The sequence below is a fragment of the Cryptomeria japonica genome, chromosome 6 (assembly GCF_030272615.1).
Source record: "Cryptomeria japonica chromosome 6, Sugi_1.0, whole genome shotgun sequence".
NCBI lineage: Eukaryota > Viridiplantae > Streptophyta > Pinopsida > Cupressales > Cupressaceae > Cryptomeria > Cryptomeria japonica.
Window position 1 is genome coordinate 585,433,931 of NC_081410.1, and position 25,765 is coordinate 585,459,695.

General features: G+C 35.8%; 1 protein-coding gene across 3 annotated transcripts; it reads right to left on the reverse strand.

The window, feature by feature from the left end:
• Positions 1–3,191: 3,191 nt before the first annotated feature.
• Positions 3,192–17,183, reverse strand: LOC131035665 (transcription termination factor MTERF5, chloroplastic). Of its 3 annotated transcripts, XM_057967383.2 has the most exons (3): positions 15,671–17,183; positions 15,107–15,145; positions 12,231–15,000 (listed from the first exon to the last, which is right to left on the reverse strand). In XM_057967383.2, the coding sequence occupies exon 1, from the start codon at positions 17,033–17,035 to the stop codon at positions 15,782–15,784; it is 1,254 nt and encodes a 417-aa protein (XP_057823366.1). In that variant the 5' UTR covers positions 17,036–17,183; the 3' UTR covers positions 12,231–15,000; positions 15,107–15,145; positions 15,671–15,781. The 3 variants fall into 3 exon arrangements, with proteins under 3 accessions (XP_057823365.1, XP_057823366.1, XP_057823364.1); XM_057967382.2 differs by lacking the exons at positions 12,231–15,000; positions 15,107–15,145 and adding an exon at positions 3,192–3,515; XM_057967381.2 differs by lacking the exon at positions 15,107–15,145.
• Positions 17,184–25,765: the final 8,582 nt, after the last annotated feature.

Consider the following 25,765-nt stretch of genomic DNA (forward strand, 5'->3'; position numbering starts at 1 on the left):
CCTTGGAGAATATTAAGGTCCCCATTTTTATCAAAGCTTCCTCTACTTGGATACCATTCTCTATCAATTTTGCAAAAGTAGGTAGACATTGTAGTTTGGTTTGATAACTCATTTCATCGTTTAAATTGTCTATGAAGATTTTCATCTTTTCCTTTTCAGGTACATAGCGTGGGTACCTTAAGACCATGCATCTCCATCATTGTAAGAATATCATGAATGTTTCATTATTCTTTTACTTTGTGTTGCATATGCCAAGCATGGTGACCTCATGTTGGATATTATAAGAGTATTATGTAATAGATTTATTCACCAACTCTTCGAATGATCTAATGGGAGGTGTGAGTTTTGACAAACACTCCATTGTTTGCCCTCCCAAACTTGTTGGGAATATCCTCATCATGTATGTATCATTATGAGAAAACTCCAAGCTCATAGTGAAGAATTCACTAACATGATCACGGGGATCATTCTTACCATCGTATTTGTCATACTTTGGCATATCCAAATTTGGCGGGAAAGGTATCATGTTTAACCTCCTATCAAAAGGATAAGGAAAAATCTCCTCCAAGGAGTATCTTATCATGGACCCTTGTTGCATGTCCTGCATTTGTCATTGAAGTGCTTGGAGTTGTCGTGTAATATTAGCTAGGGGAACATTATCTCCGTTGGACCTTCGATGAGGGACATCCCCCTATTCACTACTATCGTCATGATCACAAGTATTATCTTGGTTGCGGATGTTGTCTTTGGTATCATCGCCTCTTAAGTGTTCTTGATTTTGAGTGTTGAAAGTGTAGGCCCTTGGCCTTGTTCTTGAATTTTGTATGTCAAAATCCTCATGCATCCTAACTCCTTTTCTATTTAGCATGGGGAGGTACTTTTGTTTATCAAAATCTTTTAGTCTTTCCATGAGCTTTTGGAAAGCAACACATTGTTGGCATTGTTGAACAAATTCTTTGGTGATCTCTTCTTCCTCCATATTTGCATATTCGTCAAAAGGATTGGATTCCCTACAACTCATGCTAGATTCCGGTTGTGGATTCAATTCTTTGCCTTTTCGAGATCGAGTGACAACGGGCATCAATACATTTCTACAGTAGTGAATTCCTCTTCTTCTAGCGGGGTTATTGGTGGGGTTGGTGGCTTAGGCCAAGACTCGTTGTAAGTGATGCAAATTCTTGGAAAGAAGGCGGGATTGCTCTTTCCTCCTTTGTTAAGGCATTAATTGAATGCTACTTTCTGGGTGTAAGGTCTACTCCTCAAAGGCTCTTTGTCAAACTTGTTAGTTTTTCCTTGGAGATACAATTGCATATGACACAAGAAAATGCGATGCGATGCAAAGAGTTGACGGTTGATGTAGAGAAACTTTCTCCTCTTGATAAGTGCCCTAGGACTAGGCTGTCTGTTCTTCAACTTAGTATTTTGAAGAAGCCCTCTTCTAAAAATATGGGGAGTGGTCATACAAATGATCTAAGAGTGTCGATATTGATGGTTGATATAGATACTTCGTTTTGAATACTCAAACTTACTAAGTCGAATAGAGGGTTTGTTTAATACGCTCCTATGACAAAGTGCATCAAATGATATGGATAAAGTCTCTCGACATGGAAAATTGATTTGACTAACTTGAATACCTAGCTAGGTATTGTTGTTGAGATAGTTGGATGATAAACTCTTGATCACTTGGTTTTGATACTCCTATATTTTGGTTGTATGAAAATCTTGCCTAAAGATAGTTGAAATGTTGATAACCACCTCCAAAGGTGCTTTGTTGGATTTGAAAATTTCTCTCACCTATGACCTCTCCTTGTTTTGAACTTGATTTTTGAGTTTGATTTTTGGATATTTTTACAAGATATTATAGCATTTATGACAAAAATACATTGCACACATGAAGACAATGGTCATTCTAATGCTAAATATTGAGTGTATGTTCTTTTGAGGATGTGTTCAAATTCCCGATGTTTTCATTGGTTTAGATACAAATAAGACACAACAAGTAGACTCTTTATTGAAGGGTTATTAACAATATCATAGCCCACTAGTCTTGATACTCCGTCAACTCAGACAACCTTGTCACCCTCTAAAGGGGGCCCGTTTTTTTGCCTTTTTCCAAAAATTAACCCAAAGTGAATTGCTTCACAATTGGGTAGTTATCTTGGGAGATATATGGTGAGTAATCTTGAAGGCGGATGCTTCCCCACCCTTGCACTATGATATTGTCAATGTATGACAACCGACTTGACTCAAAGCTTCTACTTCTATGGTTCATAATAAGAATTTTGTTCGACGTGACAAATGATAAACTCAATTAAGAGGCTTCCCAACTTTTAGAACAAAGGTTTTTCACATCACAAGGATACTAGGGGAAGGCTATCCAATACACACTTCCGTTGGAGGGGATTTTCATCAGCCTCCACATTTGAGAATAGTGGGTTGGTAAACTTGGCGATAAAGTCATTGCCCACTTGGGTTGTACCCTTCTCACTAGCCCCCTCAAGGCTTTGGGAAGGCAAACCCTCTAAAGGATTTAATTTGCTTGAAAGTAAAGAAAGCATAAAAAAGAGTGGGTTTGTCTTTTTGGTCAGCCAATTAAAAGGAGAGCATATACCTACCACTCAAGACAAGGCACACAAAATTCCTTTTTTAACCTTCAAAGCAATGGTTTTCTAGATCCTAATTGGAGATATTGCTCCAATCAAACATGGTGTTTATTTTAGTCCCACATAGCAATTGATTTTCTAACTAGGAAATGGAAATCCTGGTCAACGAAATGAAAACACATTTTTTGAAAGTAAATCGCTTTGTAAGAATGGACAAGTTGATTGTTCTTTTTAACTTGCAAAAATAAGATTGATTGTGTTTTTTATCCTCTTTGCAAGAAATTGAAATTTGCTTTGTCCCTTTTAAGCCCAAAATGAAATGTTTGCCCTAACTTGCAAAAAGTAAAAATGAGATTTGTGGTTCTTTTTAACCCTTGCAATGAAGTTCTTTTTTAGACCCAAAGGAAAATTTGTTTTATTTTAAACCCAAAATGAAAGATGAGATTCTTTTTAACCCAAAGGAAATATGAATTCTTTTTAAAGCTAGCTTGAAAAGCTAGAAAGAAATCCAAAAATCCTAATCTAACCCCTCCAAATATGCAAGAAACTATTAGGAAAACTTGCAAAAACAAGAGTTAGTGAAAAATAAAGTCTTTTGGTGGGCTTACACAAGCCTAAATTTAAACTCGGGTTACAAAATTTTGCCTTTGTCTCATATGCGCGAAAACATAGATCATATGCGCTATTTCATATGCGCAAAAATAACTGTCGTATGCCCGAAAAGAACTATTAAATGTGCGAAAAGAATTGTCAAATGCGCTGAAAGAACTGTCAAATGCGCTGAAAGAACTGTCATATGCGCCAGAAGAACTGTTAGATGCGCTACAGGAAGGCACATATGCGCCAAAACAAAGGTTATATGCACTAAACTGCGGTTGAAATTTCAAGGGTCTAGCCCCACGTGGGATCATCCTGCAATGGAAAAAAACAACTCAAACACACACATGAAACATTGCAATAGAGTTAGTAATAACAAAAACATGTTAGTGAACCAAAAACTCTCAAAATCGTTCCATGCTCCTCTATGCCTAAAGATCCTTAAGATTCAAGGTGGCCTTCACTTGGAAGAGCACTTGATCTCTTGGATGTCAACCTAGAGAACGAGGTTTAAATGATGGTTCTAGGATTAAAATAGATGCAACTAAGATCCCAGTGAATGCTAAGATGATGATATGAATGAAAGCTAAGGATGCAAGATGAAAAGCTAGTTATGATCAAGATGGCGGAGATGATATGAAGCTAAGTTAATTCCAAATGTAAGATTATGATGAGCTAATTAAGTTAGATGATCAAGATGAAAAAGTATGTAATTGATATGTAATTTAGGCTAAATGATCTAAAACATAATGCAATTAAGCTAAATGCTAGGATGCTAATGCTAGAAGACTTGGATGCTTGAAGATGACAAATGAGCTCCTTGATAACCTGCAAAAAAACTATAATTTAGATACACAAGATTGGGATCCAAAGGACAATGGACTTGGGACCTTTTGATATGAGACAAGGGCTCATCTTATAGAGTTAAAATCTTAGAAATGGATGGCCAAGATTGATTACTAATCAAGGGTCAAGATTGAAGGAGGAATGTGGTCCCAAGTTGAAAGGCTTAGCCTTGTGACAATTGTCACAAGGGAGAGAGGGCGAGGATCAATGTGGTCCCAGATTTGCAAGCTTAGCCTTGTGACAAGTGGGAGAGGGTGAGGATCAATGTGTTTCCACATGTGTGGTACCACCTTGGGAGAAGGGGGATATGTGCTCAGACGTGTGAGCAACCTTGGGAAGCCCAAGTGGATTAATTTAGATAATGAGGGGATTAGATAGGTTCTAGAAGGATGAATAGGGGAATAATGGAAAATGTAGGAGAATGCAAGTGAGTGAGGAAAATAGATATTTTAGTAAATGAAAATGGTTTAATTTAGCCAAAAAGGATGCAACTTGCATTTGTAAGATTTTTCAAATGGGGAGGACTATTGACAAATAAATAATGATTTATTTATTTGCAAAGGGTTTTTTTAATTAAATGTGAATTTAATCAAAAGGGGGAAAATAGATTTTAATCAAATAAATAAGTTTTATTTAATCAAATGGCTAAAGGTACTTAATCAAACTTTAGTTTAATTAATAGGTTAGGCTAGGAGAAGGAGATTTTATCAAATCTTTAATTTGATTAAAAGGTCAATTAGAAGAATAGGGATATTAATTAAATCTTAATTTAATTAATTAGAAGAAATAGAGATAATTAAATGAATAAAATTCACTTAATTTATTGTGCAACTTTTAGGTGTCTACATTTTGCCCCTCTTTGAGTCAATGTGTGACCACATGTTGATTCAAAGAAAAACGCTCAATTTGTCGTCAATTTTTTTCGATATGATGTCGCCAAAATTAGAACCCATGCAAGACACAAACTCATTACCTTCCATGACAGTGAGAGAACAAGCACAAATATAACTCAAACAATGGCCTAGCCTTTGGAATCTTAAACCATTACACAACATGACCTAGCAACCCACAAAGATAGACAAGAATCTAAGCAATCTCATGGTCTCAAAAGTCAAACATAAAAGAATCTAATCTTAATATAATACCAAGGAGACCAAATTAGTTTCTATACATTCATTAATTCAAATTTAACTTTAATTTACAATTAACCCAAGATCAAATCATAATAATTTATTCTATTTCTATCCATTTGCATGATAATACAATCATTTCATTTTCAACCATTAACGAAAACATCATATACATTATTACTATATTGCAATCATGATTTCGTTCAATAACAATGTAAGAAAGGATTTATATATTTGTAAGTTCATTAAAAGATATTTTTTTAAAATGATCACACACATATAACTGAAAACAACTTGATGTCGTTTAACGATGTATATAATTATGCATATATATATATATATATAATTTTTTTTTCACAAACATAATAAATATACAATTCCATAATCACAATTATCAATCTGAAACTGAACTCTAAATTGAAAACCATATATATATGTATGTATGTATGTATGCAAAGCCACAACCGTGGTGGCTAGGGGGGGAAAGAGGTGCCATGGGTTGAGCTTTGGCTCCCCACGCCCCCTCCCCAAACAATAATACGCTCTACAAAAAATAATTACATTAGAAAATTCTAAATAACATTGATTAAAAGATACACATACAATGTTATTTCCAAGACTACGGCATAAAAGATGGACACATACATACATACATGCATACATACATATACATATACATATATGTATATATCTCTATGTATGTATCTATGTGTATGTATGTATGTATATGTATGTACATACATACATACATACATATATATATATTCCATCTTCTATTTCTTGATACATTTTGGGAGAGGGATTGCCCTGCCTGCTGCTAGTTGTAGTCCCTGGATTGTATTCACACCTTGTTTGTTTAGAACGTCATTCTCAGAGGTTGATTGAATTACTTGTTCAATTATTTTTTTGCACAGAACCTCAGTTTCTTTCACTATTTTGGCAATCTCCTCATGGTATCCAATGTTAATCTGAACACCTCCTGGATGTTTTGGTTAACTCCATCCTTAACCCATGGCTCATCTCACCTTGTAGGATCACTATCCTTTGTCTATTCCTCCCTAGATGCTTCTTCCCCCTTCCCATTTGTATCTTCTGCAGACAAGCTTATCTTTTGCAGTATTGATTAATTTTGTATGCTCCTTTGCTTTTCCTCATCCAAAGCGCTACAGTAACCAAAGGTCAGATCCATAGCTTTTCTTCCACATTTTCTAGGTTAAAATCTCTAGATTATCTAGGGTTTTGGGATCTGTATTCAGATCTACCAGGATTTTCACATCCCTTGATTTACCAGAGTAGAATTCTTCTTTGAACCCTATAAAAGTGCCTAGGTCTGCTCTGATTTTCTCTATAATTTCTACGCTCCAGTATTCAGTAGGCAGATTTATCAGTTTAATCCATTGAGGGATACTTTTTGGTTTATGCTGGAGAGGATTAAAATTTGGCACCCGGTATGTTTAATAAAAGCAAAAACCCTCGAAAAGGATAGGTTCTCCTAGGAAAATTGTGTTTTTTATATTCTGATTCCTACACTCTAACAAGAAATAATTGTTTGGAAGGGGTTTGGCACTTCCTCGACTGCTATAGATTTCTGTAAACCAGTCAATAATCTTCTGCCTGCTGATCTCCTTCTCCAACCATTACGAATAGGCCGCAATTGGTAAGATGCTCCCACCTTGGCTGCATAAAAGTTGAGGTGATCGATATCAGTTTGCTCCTTTGATCTGGGGGGAGAGTATGTAATTGTTTCTTGCCAATCTTTCTTCTGCTTCCATGATTGGTTTGCTTGGTTTCTACCTTGGTTCTGATTTTTGTTTTGTTGCTAGTTCTTCCTCCAGATCTTACCAGGGGCTTTCCCAGTAGATTTATCCTTGAGCACGCCTTGAACATCTTTCCTTACCCATCCATTCCGACTCTTCTGCTGGATTGCTTCCCAGAAATTATTTTCCGAAGAGAATCTTCTGCCAAGTGGGACTGCATTTGCCCCAGTGGCAATTCTATTTCCTTGTCTGGCATCTGCCCTGCTCTGCTGCCATCGCACACAAACCCACGTGCGTGAGCCTGGCCCGTAGGTCTTGGGGTGTGAATTCTAGATAGCAGAGTGACCCGTCTTCGATTGAAAAATTATAGGTACAACACCTTAATTACACCAACAAGTTTCATAAAATTCCTTACCTATTCATTTTGGATATACAATACAACATTTATATTCAGCTCAAACTTGGTAAGGTAATTTTGAATAAAGACTTGAACTTGAATTAGGAAATTGTGAAAATATTTTTGCAATAAATTCAACACCTAGAAATATACCACTCAGAATTTCCCTTTCCCAACATTAATAGAAATTTCAAACACTTACTGCAAACATCCTCTTTCCCACTAAATTGATATAACCCGAAACAATGTCACTTGAGATGCACAAATTGATGTAATCTTCTTTATTTAACTGCTAAATGTATAGTTATTTGAAATCTATAAACTCAGAGACTTCCTTTCAAATTGTAGAGATTTCAGTTGACTTGAAAAAACCTTTAAAATCAACCTAAATGCCAAAATAGGTTCGGTTGCAGATAGGGCTCCAAACATCACTGCAAGTTGAGCAACTATACATTTCGCAGGATCTATTAATGTTGATCATGCAAACAAGAAAGAAGACCGTTCTTCACTTTTGCATAGTATTAGACATTATAATACTGAATTGATGTTGAGTCAATTGAAGGTGTAATATTCTTAACAAAATTTACTTTATCCCAAGTGCAGATTATTCTCACTATGACATTATTAGTTTCATACACATTCTTCGTGTGATAGTTTTAGATTGTCTTATGCAGATACTTAAATTAGGTAACAAGTGATTCTTCTAATATTATTGGTGAATGATCAATGTTCAAGTGTACACTTTTAGCTAGTTATTTAAAATGTTTTGCAGCTTTTGTAATGCGTGACAATTCTTTACTCTTTTATCAGGGCATTCAACCTGTATTAATAGTCTTATTGACCTGCATGCCCGTTTTTCAGACATAACATAATTTAAAAAAAAATAAAAATTAAATGTATGATATAAAATATTATAAAAGAAAGCAATATGACCAACCTTTATAACTCCAACCTGCACACTGAAATTCTTTTGTTTTGGCCATTGGATTTGTTGAGGTAAGCAGGGATTTCGAAAAGGCCCTGACCCTTGTACAAAAGAGGGCAGCAAAAAAGAAAAGAAAGTGGGATTTTGTTTTGGCCATTGTTGCTTTTGATAATTGCTGATATGTCAATGCTATATATAATCAACTCAACTGATTAACTTATCATATTGTGCAGCATACTTCACTGCTTTACATCTCCTGCCTACTCCTAAACAACAATTTACCGCTTCATGTATCCTGCCTACTCAACAACAATTTACTGCTTCATGTCTCCTGCCTACTCAACAGCAATTTACTGCTTCATGTGTCTTGCATACTTCTCAATATCCAAAGAAGATACAGATGAAAATTTTCATATCAAATTTAGGACCCAATTATAAATCTATAGAATTATGGGAATTTATTTTCATTTGGACTTCTTTCTCTGGCATATTATTTTCCTTTCTATCTTATTTATTAATTTCACATGTGAAATTCACATGCATTGATGTGTACATATTAATATATTTGTCAGTAATATAACTTCAAATTCAATTCACTCATAATGGTTGCTCACATTAGCAATTAATTGATTGTGTTATTTGATTATCATGATTTGAAAATTAAAAATCACATATTCATCCAAATTAAAAATCATGATTTCATGTGTTTAATATCATTAAGAAAATAAGGTTTAAACATACCATGACAACATAATTGAATGGTTGTCTCATACATTACAATGTCCAATGGAGCTTAAATCTTGACTATCATTAGAAACATGACTCAATATGTATAATTCTTTCTGATATTATTGCATTATAATTTTATAATTGAAGTCCGTGTAAACCAAAATTATGGTTATACATCAGGCAGTAGAAGACTTCCCTACATTGTAAATTGCATGGAAGACATCTGCAGAAAGGAATCTTAACAGAACCAGCATCTAAAAAAATGTGTGGATTCCATTAATGTTAGAGGGATACATGACTTCCTCTCTCCAAATCTCCGAGATTATTCATTGAGGCGTTGATTTCCCAATATTTTGTTTTTGATTATTAAAGCAGTGTTAACTAGGGCGTTGACCCTTAACATAGTCAAGACTATCAACATTACAAAAACAACAAACAAAGGTGATGACCCTTAAAAAACACAGCCCAAAGGCAGTAAAGGAAACCACAAAACAAGGGTGATAGGTGAAAAAACCTATCAAACCCGCAACAACCCAAAACCTAGCTCAAAGATGGGGAGAATCATTCAAGCCAAGGCAAATTTGGGGGAGAGGGGAAGTTTTCCCTTCCGCTTGCGACGAACCACGGTCTAGACAATACTACCATTGAGTTCATCAAAAGAAGGATTGGGCAGGGAGGGGCCCATTGAGTTACAGTCCGCTACAGCAGGCTGCTGCAGCAATAGAATGGCAGCAGGCTGCTGCAACAGAATAACATCAGAAGCAGATTCGGCAGGAGTGGATCGATGATGTAGAATAGGAGCACCAGCCATAGGGCTAGAGGAGGCCAAGTCAATAGCACCGAGAGGTTCAACAAGAGCTTCAACAGCAGTGAGAGGCACTACCTCATCCCAAGAGGAGTCATCATCTGCTTGAGAGGAGGCATTTGTATTAGCAGCATTGACTGTCAAATGATCAGCAGTAGCGTCCTTCCACCAAGTAGCAGAGCCTTTGTGTCGAGAGAGAGAACAGTCTAAAGCCAAGTGACCTGTAGAGAAGCACCTTCGGCAGCAAAATGGAAGGCCCTCATAGTCCAATGATTGAATCCAAGGCCTGTCCCCACCCATAAGAACCACATCCCCAGGGAGAGGCTTGGAAATGTCAATATCGATTAAAATGCAGGTAAAGGTAGAATGACCCATGGAAGACGTGGCATCATCAACCTTCAAGAATTGATCATTAGAGTTACCCATGGCCTTATAACAAGACTGTTCCCAAAAATGAAGAGGAAGATTAGGTAGGTGAACCCAAACCGGATGCACATTGAGTGGTTCGGTGAGGGGTTTAAAGGAAGTTGTCCAAGGTTTGGGAGAGAGAGAGTGATCTCCCCAAGCCCATAGATTGCCCAACACCAAATCACGATCATGGGAAGAAGCAAAAGCAGCAATGAAAAAGCCTTTAGCACAAGGATAAAGCTCAATGCTACAAGCAACCAAAGGTTTCTAGGAAACACTCACCCAACCATGGAGATCCAGGAGAGAAGGCCAGAAACCCGTAAATCTACATACCGACATTGTGCGTTGGTAGTAATCAATATTCTCAGCAACTTCCAAACCACAGACCACCATAGGAGAGGTCTTGGCACAAGAAAAAGGGCAGATCCCCTTGGCAGGGTCAGCCGTAGATCTAGCCACATGAGCAAAGCTACGCCCACCAGCAGAAGGTCTGGAAACCTTAGAACCCGCAACATTGGCAGCAGCAGCGGTACCAGACAGAACAGCTCCAATACCCTTGACAACACACTCAGCAGAAAAGCCAGGGACCCCGGCAAACCGAGCAGAAGGGAGGACACCATCAGCATCAACACTAGCAATTTCATCCAGAAGAGGAACCACGGGTGGAGGACGGCACAAACCTGTGCCAATACCCATGACATTGTTAACAGCAAAGGAGGGGGCACGCACGCCACACACAGCAGTGGCATCACCACTAAGAAGGGGGTCCACGGCAGGAATGGCCGCAGCAGAAGGAAACGCCTGCAGGGAGGAGCCGTTGCAAGCATGGTCGGCAGTTTTTGAAAATGCCTCATGGGTGGGAGCCATTGCAAACATCTTCTCGAATGAAGTCCTTTAACTTTTAACACCAATACATTTCCCAATATTTTGTTATGGTATAACAACTCCTCCATATTTATAAGCTTGCAGAAAGCCACAGACGCTTCAAATTTATTTTTGGAAACTTGGGATGGTTAAGCATGTTTACAGGTTCATTCTAATGTAGGAATTTCCTTAGTGACTAAATTTTAGATCAATTGCTTTCGTAGAAAGATATCTTCCAAATCTTTGTTGACAACATGCATAAAATTTCATGTTCAACAGTTGCAGTAAGCTACTACAAAGTTTGTTGTTGGGTGCTGTCATCAAAACATTTTGCATGTTTCTATTTGTTTTGCATGAATATGTCCATTTTCAACTATACCTGTTTATATTTTTTTGTTGTGTGTTGATGAATTGAATGTATCTACACTTCTTGGTTATGGTAAGACATAAACAAGAAGTAATAAAAAATAACTGTGATTAGGATATGTTTGCCAAATGTAACAAACTATTTGATCACAGAAAAAGGAAATGGCTTTCACTGTTAGATGCACATGGGACTGCATTAAATACTTTGTATACAGGCCAGAGGAGAGTTGGCAGAATCCCACCACGACATAAAAAGAGGCAATAGATTCTATGATCACTATATTAATAGAGGCATTAACTATGAAATTGTAGCATGCTTTAAAAGATGTCATCTGTGATGTGGCGATATGAAACATCTTGGTTAATGCTGCAATTTTCATTCAAGATGCTGAAGACGGGGTTGAATACATAGTAAGATTTGCTGTCTCTTAGACAGAATAATGTACAGCAGTACAACTTTGTATAGATTTCAGCTTCTTTTACTCGTATCACATACATGAATGATAAGTTGGCTCTTCTTTTACTCATTTTTGCACTTTGTGTTTCAGATATTGATTTTTCATTTGTCTATTTTATTTTTCCTACCGTCCACAAAGTCTGGAAAAAAATATTCACCTCCAAAACTCAGAGGAGCACTGTTAACAGCATAATTTGAGAGACCAAGTGATGCAGCACTTGAAACGTTCACAGACCTTTCAAAATACATGCACACGGAAATTAAAGAGCATCCATTGTATAATAGCAGAATGATACAATTATAAGCATGGAGCACAGTTAATAGCACTTAGAAACAGCAAAGAGAATACAGAAGATACATTTCCATTAACAGAGAAAATATTTACAAAACTTAAAGTTCAGCTCCCCTACCTATCCCACTTACTATCATTACAAATCTTCAGTTTAACATATCCTTCCTTTGCTAATAAAGCCACCTCCTCCTAACAGAACACTAACTCTCTATTCTTAGTAATGATGTAATAGTTGTTTCCCACCAGTTTGAGCCATTATTAACTACTTATAAACATAGCAAATACAGTTAAGACTAACCCCTAATTCTGAGGAATCGTTCTGATTGTGCCTCCTGATTCATAGGAGTCAGTTAGCAACATTCTCCCCTTCTTTTAAAATTTTTGAACCTCCTAGTTCAAAGCTTATTTATATGAAACAAACTTCAACAAATTAAAACACTAAGAATCTTAACAACCTAGCTATTACATTTTCATTTTTTGTGATGCAAGATTTTTTTTTATCTCAGGATGTTGTCGCATCAAACATCCAAGAAAGAATTTGGAATAGATGATAGAACCATCCTTCTGACTTAAAGAATCAAACGATGGAGTTCATTTCCACCACATTAGATATCTCCACAAATTATCAATTTTTTTCTTCTTTCACTTACAGCCTCTTGTTGGAGTAAGTATCCTCCTCCTCTGCCAATTGGTTTTCTTCCTTTATTCCCAGATCCTTGAAGGCTTAGTAGTCCTTCTCATTGAAAATCATCATTGCTCTTTGCATCACTCATACCGGCTCCTATCACACCAGCACATAAATCATTAAAAACAGAAACAAAGTTAAGGGAATAAAAATTTCCCATAAGTGCTTCCTCCTCCATGTTATGCCATTTAGGAATGCTTTCAAGTTCTTTTACAAGGTCTTTGTTTCTTGAATCCACATGATGATGTTCACAAATCCACTCCTTTTCATATCCTCCTTTGTTGCAGAATAAATATCTGTGCTTCCTCCTCCATGTTATGCCATTTAGGCATGCTTTCAAGTTCTTTTACAAGGTCTTTGTTTCTTGAATCCACATGATGATGTTCACAAATCCACTCCTTTTCATATCCTCCTTTGTTGCAGAATAAATATCTGTGCTTCTACTTCCTCTCAGTCACCCTCATTCCTTCCTTAGGAAAGTGATGAACTTCTACTCCTTTTTCCCTCACTAATGTGATTCTCTAGACATTCCTCTAGCTGCTTCTAGCAAGTTGTGTTTTCTAAAAAAAATAAATCTTCATCACATATGGGGATCCCAAAGATCACCATCTTTATTGCAGCTACTTCTCTAATGTGAATTGCTTCCATTGATACAACATATTGGGCATCCTTTTGTGATAGGCTACATTCCTCTTTGTTGCAATCTTCCAACTCTTCCCTTTTTGCATTGTACTCTTCATTGCTTTCCTCTTCTTTAGGGTAACAGCAATCAACAATTCCATTCCATTTATCCTCTTTATCATCATCCCATTTATCTACCTCTGCTCTCTATAACTCTAAAAACATCTCATTCAAACGTCTTTTATCCACTAATATTTCTCCCAACACTTCAAGGAATTTTATCTTTCCCTGTTCTAACAATTCCATATCTTGTCTAATCCTTGACTTGATGGCTTTCCTCTCCGAGAATGGCAATTGCTCACAAGGTGAATATTTACGCTCACCATTCTTTTCCACCTTCTCACAACTTTTCAACACCTTTGCTGTAAATTTCTTGTTCTTTACTTGCTTATTGTTGCATAACTCGCATTCCTCCCACAGGCATCATAACTCTTCCAGCACAGTCTCTAACTTTTTGCAATTCATTCTGTTGATCCTTTGTTAGCTTCTTCCTCTACCTTTGTCTTACCCTTTCTTCCAACTTAATTATCCTCTTTTTCACATCAAGATACTATTCCATAATTGCATGCACAGCCAAAAACCAAATATACTGTTTCACTACTTCTTGTTAGCTCAACAAACATGACCACAATCTCCCTATCCAAAATATCAACACAGGGATATTCAATAGGCTTTTGACAACTACAGCAGTTATGGAAGGAAGGGAATCATCAACCATGACCACCAATTAATAAGGCAGATCAACAAGGAAATAAGCCCCCACAATATATCAAGTAAAAAAACAGTAACATCATATATTTACAGATAAAAGGTAAAGTCTCTGCACATAACAAAATTTGCTCTTCCCCTTCTTGCTTTCGAATCCCCTCTTCCTATGCTTTCTCCTACTTCATTCTTCTTCAAGTTCACTTGAAAATGCAGATATTTCACTTGAACTGCTATCATTACAATGTCACTTTCTTTCTAAAGGAAGATGTGAAGGTTCAAAAAGGTTGGGTTATGGTTGCAACACATCATACTATGGTGAGCTCCATATCTGATCCTTTGAAGGCCCACAACACTATCAAATTTGTGTCTCCTTTCATGTTGAATGCTTATTCAACAACCTTAACTCAGAACTAACAACAATCTACTATATCAATAGATTTCTCACCTCTTGTGACTCAGCAGCCTTCAGACTTCCCCACACCAAAATATTTCTAGCTTGCAATTGATGCTAGAAAATTTGGATGTCGCTCCCAGCACATACAAGATCCTAATTACAGCAGTAATGGCATTCACTCACGCTGCCAGGAAAACCTAGTTAAATGCAGACTCATATTGGTCTTCGTCTTGATCATATGTAACTTCACACCACTTATCGTCTTCTTTGGCGTTGCCCTCCTCTTCTTCTGATCTTCACACCAACTGGTCTCGCTTTTCTCTTTAATTCAGCTTCACATTGTATTCACAACATCTCTGCTGCCACAGAATGATTGAGAACAAAACTCAGTGAATATCTGTCATAAAATCTTCTTTTTGCTTTTGATACCAAACTGATGGAGCACTTAAAACATCCACAAACCTTTCAAAATACAAGCAGAGAGAAATTGAAGAGCATCCACTGTATAATAGCAGACAGATACAAGTATAAGCAAGGAATAATGGAGAACAGTTAATAGCACTTAGAAACAGCAAGGAGATTACAAAAGATAAGTTTCCATTAAAATAGAAAATATTTACAAAACTCAAAATTCAACTCTAATTTCTCTAGGAATGCATTTTTTTCAATTGGTTGTGCCAGGGCTTGAACTTGACTTGGTCAGGCTTAGTCCCAAAACTATGCTTTAAACCATTTCTTAACCAACTTCCAACTAATAATGTTTTCTGATGTTATTACTGATGAACTTCCACTATAAATGGAAAAGCCTAATGTTTTAGGTCGACTGATTTCATGTATTCTTGAAGAACCGACTCTGGTGTTTAAATGCTACTACACCAAACCCATAATTACAACTTCTCCAAACATGTGGGTTCCGGAAAACTTGTTTGCACAACATATTTAATATTCACCAATTACATCACACTTAATGGCTGCAGGGCAAGCAATCAGCTCACTTAAAAAAAAATTGATTATTACAATGCATACCTTGCTTGAAGAGCAACTAGATGGGAAGGGCTTGCCTGCCTTCTGCCAAAGACTCGATCAGTTAATGTGTTGTGCTTTTTGAGTCCTGATGCTCACTTTCTTCATCCAAAATTATAGTTTTGTTAAGCTCTTTGTGTGCAATATGCGGTTAGAGCCATTAGAGATGGCATTATCATAAATTGTCCAGAGTGTTTGAGATTCAGGATGTCCCTTTATAATCTTGCTAACAAACATTGCCTCTGTCATCAACAATACCGTCAAAAGAGCAAGGTTGAAGTCACTGATGGATTTGATTTTCTGCCAAACTAGAAACCTGGGCCTCATAGTCTTTTCCAAACTGACTGTTAATATCCTAGGGCGCTTCACTACATAATTTGCAGGGAGTTCCGCAGTATTAACTAGAAAGTTCATTTTTTCCCTAACATTTTCCTTGGAGAGACTAACGATTAGAGGGGAAGCTCCAAATAGTTGCCAGATTTCTTCAGCAGAGAGCCCGCAGAGTTTGAGATTCTCTATCTTGGAATTTAACGTTTCCACGCGGCTAACAGCCACTATACTTACAATATATTTGAACATTTTGCTTTCCTTTTCAATGCCAATCTTGACAATCTCCTGAATGAGATCCAATTGTGCAGGCGTTAAAGAAGTGCGTGAGAGAACGTCCGGATTTACCGCTAGGAAGTCAGAGAGCCCCGTCCCAGAAAAACCCCATCCTTGCCAAAAAGTGAACGAGGGTTTCAGGTTCTTCTCTAAGCTAAAACTGAGAAGTCTTGGTGATTTTAACAGGGCTTTAACAAGCACATCTTGTGACTGAAATACTTCCTTAAGAAACTCCATCTTGGGAGGGAGACTTTTCTTGAGGTTATAGCCCAAAATGGATGGATTGATCGTCAAAAGTTTGGCCAAATTTTGATCCACTAAACCGAAATCCTCCAGTAGTTTGAGCTTAGGTTGAAATGTTCTTTCTGCATATCCGAAAAGTTGGGGTTTCATCCTCATTATTCTGGCAATTTGGACTTCAGTGAAGCCTCGCTTCTTCAACGAATGAATTACCTGCTCTACGTTGTGGAAAGTTCGAGGATTCTGGAATTGGGGGGCCAACTTGAGGATCCGAGTAATGTCGGCCTCAGACATGTTAAGTTGGGAGGAGATAAACTGTGAAAAATTGCTCTGTGAGTGAATTTCAGTTGTGAAAACATTGCGAAAATAGAATGGGTGAATAGAAAACAGTTTGCAGCATAAAATGGAGTTCCTGGAGGTTGTTACAACTACAAACGGTTTGTTGTGTAACATGGTGTTCATCATGGAATTCATGGGAGAGGCTACACCAACAAATAGGTTACGGCATAACGTGGTATTCACCATGGAAGCTGAGGCAACAACAGAAGAATAGGGTAGGGTTTCCACCAAGTTCAGTTGTATGCTAAGGAAATTAAGAATAGGGTAGGGTTTGAATCGTGCGTAATCAGACAGTGCAATAAATAAAAAATAAACAGAACAAAAACGATCATATCACTTCTTTAAATTAAAGAGTAGCAATAGCAATTGCACCTTAGTGTGCAATGGGTATGTTGAAGAGGTGTGGAAGGTCAATTAAGGCAAAATTTGGTCTATTTTTTGAATAAATTTATTTAGTACATGAGATCAATTGGTGGACCAAATTTAGAAACTAATGTTGCTTAAGCAACAAAGGTCTCAATGGAAAAGTGATAGTTTCAAATCCACTTTTGTATCGTCTCACAAGGTTCCAATTATAACTAAAACAAGACTTTTCAATTAGGAAGATAATCAAGTTCCATAACCAATAGGCTCATGTTATGTTTGCAATCCTGTGAAAGGTTGATAGAGATAGAGGGGTGAAAAGCAAGAGAGAAAGATGAGATGAATATGAATATCAAAAAAGAGGAGAGAAAGATGGAGAAAAGGAGAGAGATGTGGAGGGAAAAAAGAGAGAAGAAATAGGATTGGATAGATGTTGAAGCTAGAGAGAGAGAGAGAGAGAGAGAGAGGAGTGCATGAAAAGAAGAAATATGGAAAGATGGATATAAAGAGGAAAATAGATGTGTGTGTGTGTGTGTGTGTGAGAGAGAGAGAGAGAGAGAGAGAGAGAGAGAGAGAGAGAGAGAGAGAGAGAGAGAGAGGTCTATAGACTAATATGGAGAAATAAAGAGATATATAGATGGTGAGATAAAGTGATAAAGATATAGAGATATAAGGAGGCATAGAGAGAGGGAGAGATAGAGAGACATACAAAGATTGACATATAGATATATAGAGAAAACTATATATAAACAAATAGATATGAAGGGAGAGGGAGAGAAATATGAGGAGATGGAGGAAGAGATAGACATATATTGGAAGAGGAGTGAAAGATACATACAAGAAGGGAGAGAGAGAGAGAGAGAGAGAGAGAGAGAGAGAGAGAGAGAGAGAGAGAATGAAATGAAGAGGGATGCAAAGAGAGATAAAGATATAGAGAGGGAGGGAGAAACAAGGAGTGTGTATTTATGAGTTAGAGAGAGAGAATAAGTAGAGAGTTATATAAAAATAAAAATTCAAGGATAATTATTCTACAATAAATTAAAATTTAATAAGACAAATGTATAAAAATTAATCCTATTTTTTAAAATTATTATTTGTAACTTCATAAGACAAAAATAATTAAAATTAAATTTTAACTTAATGTAAATTAAACCTAAAAAGAAGACGATGATGATTAGAATAATTTAATAAAAAATAAGATAGAATATCCTAATAAAAGGAGATTAAATTAAAATATATTCTTATCAAAAGAAGATATAAATAAAAGATAGATTTTTAATTCAAAAGATAAGTATTATACAATAATCAAGATTTTAATAAGACAAAATACTATAAATTAAATGAATTCTAATCATTTGAATTATTATTTGTAATTTCATTAAAAAACATAAAAAAATTAAAATAAGATTTTCACTCAATGAAAAAATAATCATTTAAAAAATAGAAAAAATAGCTAATTCTTTTTTTTTTAAATAATTTTGTCTTTTCCACTTTAAAACTTTAAAAAAAATGGAATATTCAAATAAAAGAAGATACCATTAAAAGATGTTTTATTAAAAGCATAAAATAGTAGATTTTTCTTTTGTGCACATTCTTTTTCTAATTAATCATATTAAAAATGTTTTTGAGTTTTTTATCATTTTTAAAAATTAATTCTTTTTCTAATTAATCAAATTAAAATATGTTTTTTTTAAATTTTTTATCATTTAAAAAAAGTTAATATTAATGTAAACATACGATTGAGATCAATTCAATCGTCTTGCATCCTTCTAGTCAATTTTGAATCATTGATTTCAATAAGTAAGTTAAAAACTTCATATAGGGCATGCATTCGGCATAAATATTTTCAAATAATAAATATTAGTCAATAGGCTATTTGTGTGGGCTTTTGCTTGCCAAAGTGTTAGCCCTCCGACGATCATCTGTTTTCGAGCAACTCTCCAGCAACGATCCTCTATTGAGGCGTTGGAGTGTGATGTGGCAATGAAGTGACATACCACCTACCACATCCTCTATGGTTGCTTTCAACGGTAACGTGAAGAGCCTACATTTAATGCGGTTAAAGATTTGGCTGCTCTAAAGCATGTTTCATGTCCTTGGCTAGTGTGTCTGTCACTTCCATCATCGCCAAATGAAGTTCACAATTAATTTTGGGTTTTCATTGGCTTGATATCCTTTCAGCTTCTCCACTTCCTTTATGGGTTTTCATTGTCTTTATATCCATTGTGGTTCTTGGCTTGTTGTAGGCTTCTTTGCATTTGGCTCAAGTGGCATTGTTGGAGAAGTGAGGTAATTGTATCTTTTGTCTTTAAACTCGACATCTCAAGTAATGATTTTCTTTTGGTTGTGCCAACTCTGCATGTTTGTTTGGTTTGTATTCTAAACATCAGGGTTATGAAAAATGAGAGAATCTATTAATTGGTTTTGATTGTCTGCATTTTTCTAATGTTTCTCCATTACTTTGACACTTAATAAATTTATCATTTAAATTGTGTTTAGGTTTTCATAGTCATTGTTTTAGTTGTTTTTTTGGGCTATTTGTTGATCAATTTAGGGTTTCATTGTGTGCATTTTCAGAGTATTACATTTGCCCCTCTTTGAATTGATGTGCGAGCAACACATTGATTCAAAGAAAATTTAATGTCAAATAGATTATCAATTCTGAACTTGATGGATCGCAAGCCGATGAAGAGTGAGATGTTCAACTTGCTTTGAAGCAAAGAAGTTGAACAGGTTGTATAAAGTAACACTGATCTTGAACTTGATTGAACTAGGACCGACAAAGAGTGAGATATCGATCTTGAACTTGATTGAACTAGATTGAGTGAAGAGACGAAACTGATTGAACAAGAACCGAATAGAGAAAATGTCCAGCTTGATTTGATGTGATGAAACTAAACACCTATTTGGATTGAGTGTGTGATCACTGTCAAAAAGACTCTTTAAACCCTTGATTAAGTTTAAACGAATAACCCGCTTGATGAGATGCGATGAAACTGATTACTGTTAAGAGACTAATTCAAATGAAGATAATATCAGCTTGATTTGGTGCGATGAAACTGATATGCCCCTAGAGATTGATTCGATTTTGAAGAACAATAAGCTTTTGTTTGATTGATCTTTGATTAAAAATATTTTATGCTCGACTTAGATGAAGATTTGAAAGAAAAATCTTGACTTTTTGATAATGATAATCACTGGTAACGAAAAGATGTAATGAATATGCCCCCTTGGGAGCGAAATCGAAAGATAGCGAGAGCACAGTGATTATAGGCAAGTTTGTAAAAAAAATGTTTTATTGATGATAATTTGAGCACAAAGATTGATGTAAGAATGAATTTGGGATTAGAGTTAAATTGAGCACAAAATAATTCAAAAAATTGACTTAAGGATGAAAGTACTAAGGGGTCAACATTGTGAAATTTCAACAAGAAAATTGACGTCAGATTTCGATTTTGATTTTGAAAATGGACTCAAGATAGTCGATTTAGCTTAGAGTACAAATTTTATGTCCATCGGAGCAAGTTTGAAAATTAGGGTTTGGGCTATATAAGGGGTTCAATGTGTCTTTGTCAATTCATTTTTACCTCTCAAAGTTCAAAATTTGAAAAACCTCCTGCAAAGAAAAATGGCAATTCCTATTCAAGATCATCGATTTGAGCGCTAGAGATGACATAATCAACCTCAGAACTATCCCCAGCAGTAAGTGATCGATCTCAAGCCTGTTGCATTTCTTATTGTTTGAATTTTTGTTGAATTTATCTTTTTTAATTTCGTGTTAGGTTCTCTTGTGTCATTTTATCGTTCAGTTCAATAGTTTTTTCGTACGAGTATCTGGCAATTTGTGTTTTGTCGTATGGTCATGTATGGGTTATCGTATGGTGTCTACCCTTATATCATATGAGGATGTTCTTCATAGACCATTTTAATTGTTTTGCATGTTACTAATTGTCGTATGGGAGTGTTTACTCATGCGGCTCGTAATGTTTTTTCGTATGAGTTTCTGCTTGATTGTATTGACTCGTATGGAAAACAGTGTTTATTTTTAAGGATCAAAACATCAAATTTTGATTGTCATTTTTGTAAATTTGGATTCATTAGCACTTTTGACACATCATTAGCCCAAATTTGATCACGTAGTGATGATTTGTTTGTTCGATTTTACAGGTTCAGTTGCCTGATATTCAATTCAGATTTATATATCCACCTATTATGAGATTAGTGTGTGACTTATTAGATGCACAAAGAGGTCACATTAGGTTGTGCGGATTTGGATACTTGTTAGAGATGCCCGATATCCATGTGAATCACGGTTTATTGACTACATTGGTTGATTGGTTTCAGTTCACAGAAAGTGTCGACGCCTATAAATAAAAGGATGAAGATTCATGTCCATGTAGGGGCATGACTTCTACGTGGCTTATGCCACGTAGAGTCATGACCCTACGGGAACATGACCCTTCATTCAATTTTGTTATATATTTCTTGCTTCAATCTGAATGAAGCTATATCCTTAACACTCCCTCTTAGCAAAAGAGGATTGAATTTCATAATTAAGTTTTAAGGAACAACATTCTAGATATACACATTTATTTGACATGATCATTCACTTAGTAACACTTACTAGTGAAATACTTCATATCTTAGAGAGATATAGATTATTTGATATCCATCACTCTGGGACAACAACTACTTGAAGTCTTATCAGATTAGAACCTTGATTCTAGTGACAATTGTAACATTGTCATTATCACAGGTGAAATAATTTTAGTATCATGATATCTGGCACATTCCGAGACAACAATTTAATGTAGTCAATCATGATATGATTGTTATCATAATTTCTGACATATTTCGAAACAATCATTTAATGATAACAATTCAATAACTCATCATAGCAAATTTAGTATCAAGATTTCTAGCACATTCTGGGACAACAACTTAATGTAGTCAATCTTGATAACAGATCGGGCTATTGTGAAATTTATCACCTTACAATAGCGATCTTACACTTACATCACATGAAAGATCGTCACCTTCCATGGCATAACACATACATGCAATATTGCATTCAAGATATTCATGAATATATCAATTACATATGATTAAGATTAATATCAGAAATTTTCATTATAATTTAGTCATACCAAGTTTACCTCTAAAGTAATCCACTTTCAACTTTGCAAGAGGTTTGATGAATATGTCGGCACTTTGCTCTTCAGTGCTGATGTAGGTCAATTTGATGACATCTATGTCTACCATATCTCTTATGTAATGGTATGGGATTTCTATATGCTTGGATCGATTATGAAAATTTGGATTTACAAAAAGTTTGATGCAACTTTGATTATCATAGTGAATCACAGTGGGGTTTAGGGGCTTCCCAAATAGTCTAACTGGCAATTTCCTTAACCATACTGCCTCGCTCCCATGAAGGCAGCCATATATTTGGCTTCAGCGGAACTCTGAGCAACTGCTGACTGTTTTTTGCTAAACTAGGTTATCATAGCTGATCCAAGACTAAAGCAACACCTCATTGTACTTTTATGATCAATGGAACTTCCTGTCCAATTGGAATTAGAATACCCTTGGAGTTGTATCTCAAAATTTTTATACTTTAGGCCAAGTCCAATAGTGCCACACAAGTATCTCAGAATATGCTTAGTAGCCATTAGGTGAATCTTCTTAGGTTTGCACATGAAATGACTTAACACATTGGTAGTGTAACAAATATCATGGCGAGTGTTTACCAGGTACATAAGAGATCCAATAATTTGTCTATAGTATGTAGGATCTGTAGGTTCTGAATCTACTACTTCACTTTTAAGCTTATGAAGATTTGTTTCCATTGGAATGGATAGAGGCTTACAATCTATCATACCAAATCTGGTCAGGATATTAGTGGCGTATTTTCCTTGATTTAGGAAAATATAATTCTCTTTTTTCCATACTTCTAGGCCTAGAAAATAGTGCAGTAGACCTAGATCCTTCATATCAAATTCAACCACAAGATCTTGTTTGCATTTTGCAATGAGGTGATCTTCTCCTGTTATCAACAAGTCATTAACATAGAGAAAAACTATTAACATGTCACCATCTGATATTTTGAAGTATATGTTAGAGTCTGCTTCATTTTTGGAATATCCTAGTTTGGAGAGATATCTATCTATCCTTCCGTACCCTGCCCTGGGAGCTTGCTTAAGGTCGTAGAGAGATTTTTTTAGTCTACACACATAGAGATTTCTATCATGTGTAACAAAGCCTTCAGGTTGTTCTATATATACTTCTTCCTCAATAACACCATTCAAAAATGCGGTCTTCACGTCCATTTGGTGTATCTTCCACCCTTTGGAAGTTGCAATGGCAATGATGGTTCTTACAGAAGTATATCGGGCAACTGGAGCAAATGTCTCTTCGTAATCAATTCTAGCCTTTTGAGAGAACCCCCTGGCAATGAATCTGGCTTTGTGTTTTTCAATACTACCATCTGGTGCATATTTGATTTTGAATAACCACTTTGATGAGACAACTGATTTGTCTTTTGGTCTAGGTACAATATCCCAGACATCATTTTTGAAGATAGATTGGTATTCCTCAATCATTAGCTTGACATGTTGAAGCCTCTTCAACATTTGATGGTTCAGATTTTGTAAGTTCGGTCATGAGGGCAACACATCATGATTGACTTCTTGTTTTCTTATTCTCTTCGAAGATTTCATCGGGTTCCACATTATTTTCTTCAATCATCTTTCTTGCCCATAGTGGTCTTTTCTTGTCGTTAGGATTTTCAACATTCTCGAAATTAAGTGATTGAAGTTCATGATTTTCTATGCTATTCTCCCCCTGATTTTCAATTGTAGGATTTTCATCTGATTCTGCGGTTAGATCATCTTCTACACTTAGAGACAATTTATAAGCAGCATCTTCTTCAAATTTGACATCTCTACTAGATTTCAATGGATCTTCTTCCTCGAATATAAACTATGTATCCTTTAGTGGTTTCACTGTAGCCAACAAATATGCCTTTCTTCCCAGAGGGTTCTCGTTTGGTTCTCTTTTCTTTAGGAACGTGAATATACACGTGGCAACCAAAGATTCTTAGATGACTTAAATCTGGTTTATTTCCTGTAAAGGCTTCTTCAGGTGTTATATTCTCTAGGATTGAATGAGGGCATTGGTTTTGATTATACACAACTGTATTTGAGGCTTCAGCCCAAAATGAGATATGTAGATTTTGATCATGCATCATGTCTTTAGCAGCTTCGATGATGGTTATGTTTTTTCTTTCTGCAACTCCATTTTGTTGAGGATTATAAGGTACAGTACACTCCCTCTTAATCCCAACAGAAATGTAGAATTCTTTAAAATTTTCAGAGATATATTCACCCCCATTATCTGATCTTAGAGTCTTTATTTTCTTCCCATTTTGATTTTCCACTAGGGCCTTGAATTCTTTAAATTTCAATAACACTTCATTTGATTCTTTGAGTTTTATGAAATAGATCCAAGTTTTCCTAGAGTAATCATCAACAAATATCACGTAATACAAGAATCCCCCTAGTGATGGTGATGACATTGGACCACAAAAATCACTGTGGACAAGTTCTAGTACAACTTTTTATTTGTGTTCACTTGAGGGAAAGGACCCTTTTGAGTGCTTCCCTAGAGCACATCTTTTACAAGTTCCAACATGATCAGATTTTAGATTGGGTAATCATGTGGTAATTTTTCCTATAGAAGGTAGGACACTAAATCGAAGATGTCCTAATCTTCTATGCCAAATTTCATTAGAGTTTGATACTTCATGATTTAGTGCTTGTTTTTTAGTATTACATAATTTGTATAAACTACCATCTCTAGATCCTATAGGAATATCATTCTTTATGTTAGAGTTTTTAGGCCAGAGTAGAACTTTATCTTCATGGAAGGTGACACGGTATCCTTAATCAGCTAGTCCTGAAATAGAGACCAAATTCCTTTTGATACCTGGTACGAAGATAACATCTTTCAATTGTAATGTAACTCATGTTCTTAATTGAATTGAGTAGGTCCCAATTCCTTTCACTGGATAGGTAAAATTGTTTCCTATTGTAACTTCTTTAATTGAGTGGCCTTCAAAGGTTTCAAATTGATCTCTAAAACTGGTTATGTGTCGAGATACTCCACTATCGATTATCCACATATGTTTGTTTGAGTTTAGTTCACTTGATAAGGCTAAGAAAAATAGAGGATTCTCTACTTCCTTGACTTCAGCTATGGTTGCTTGAGCTTTCTTTCTTTCTGGGCAGAACCTGTGAGTGTGTCCAAATTTATCACACTTGTAGCATTGAATCTTGGAGAAGTCTTTGCTTTTGTGATTATTTCCTCTCTTCCTTTTGAACTTCCTTTTCTTCCCTTTGTTGCTTGTGTTAGCATGTAGTGCTTGAATTTCTCCCCCTTTGTTTGGACGACATCCTCTTGTGATTAGTCGAGATTATTCTTGAGTACAATCGTTCTTGAGTTGATCGAATTTTGGTAGTGTCGGACGAGCACTAATGCTTTTAATAAAGGATT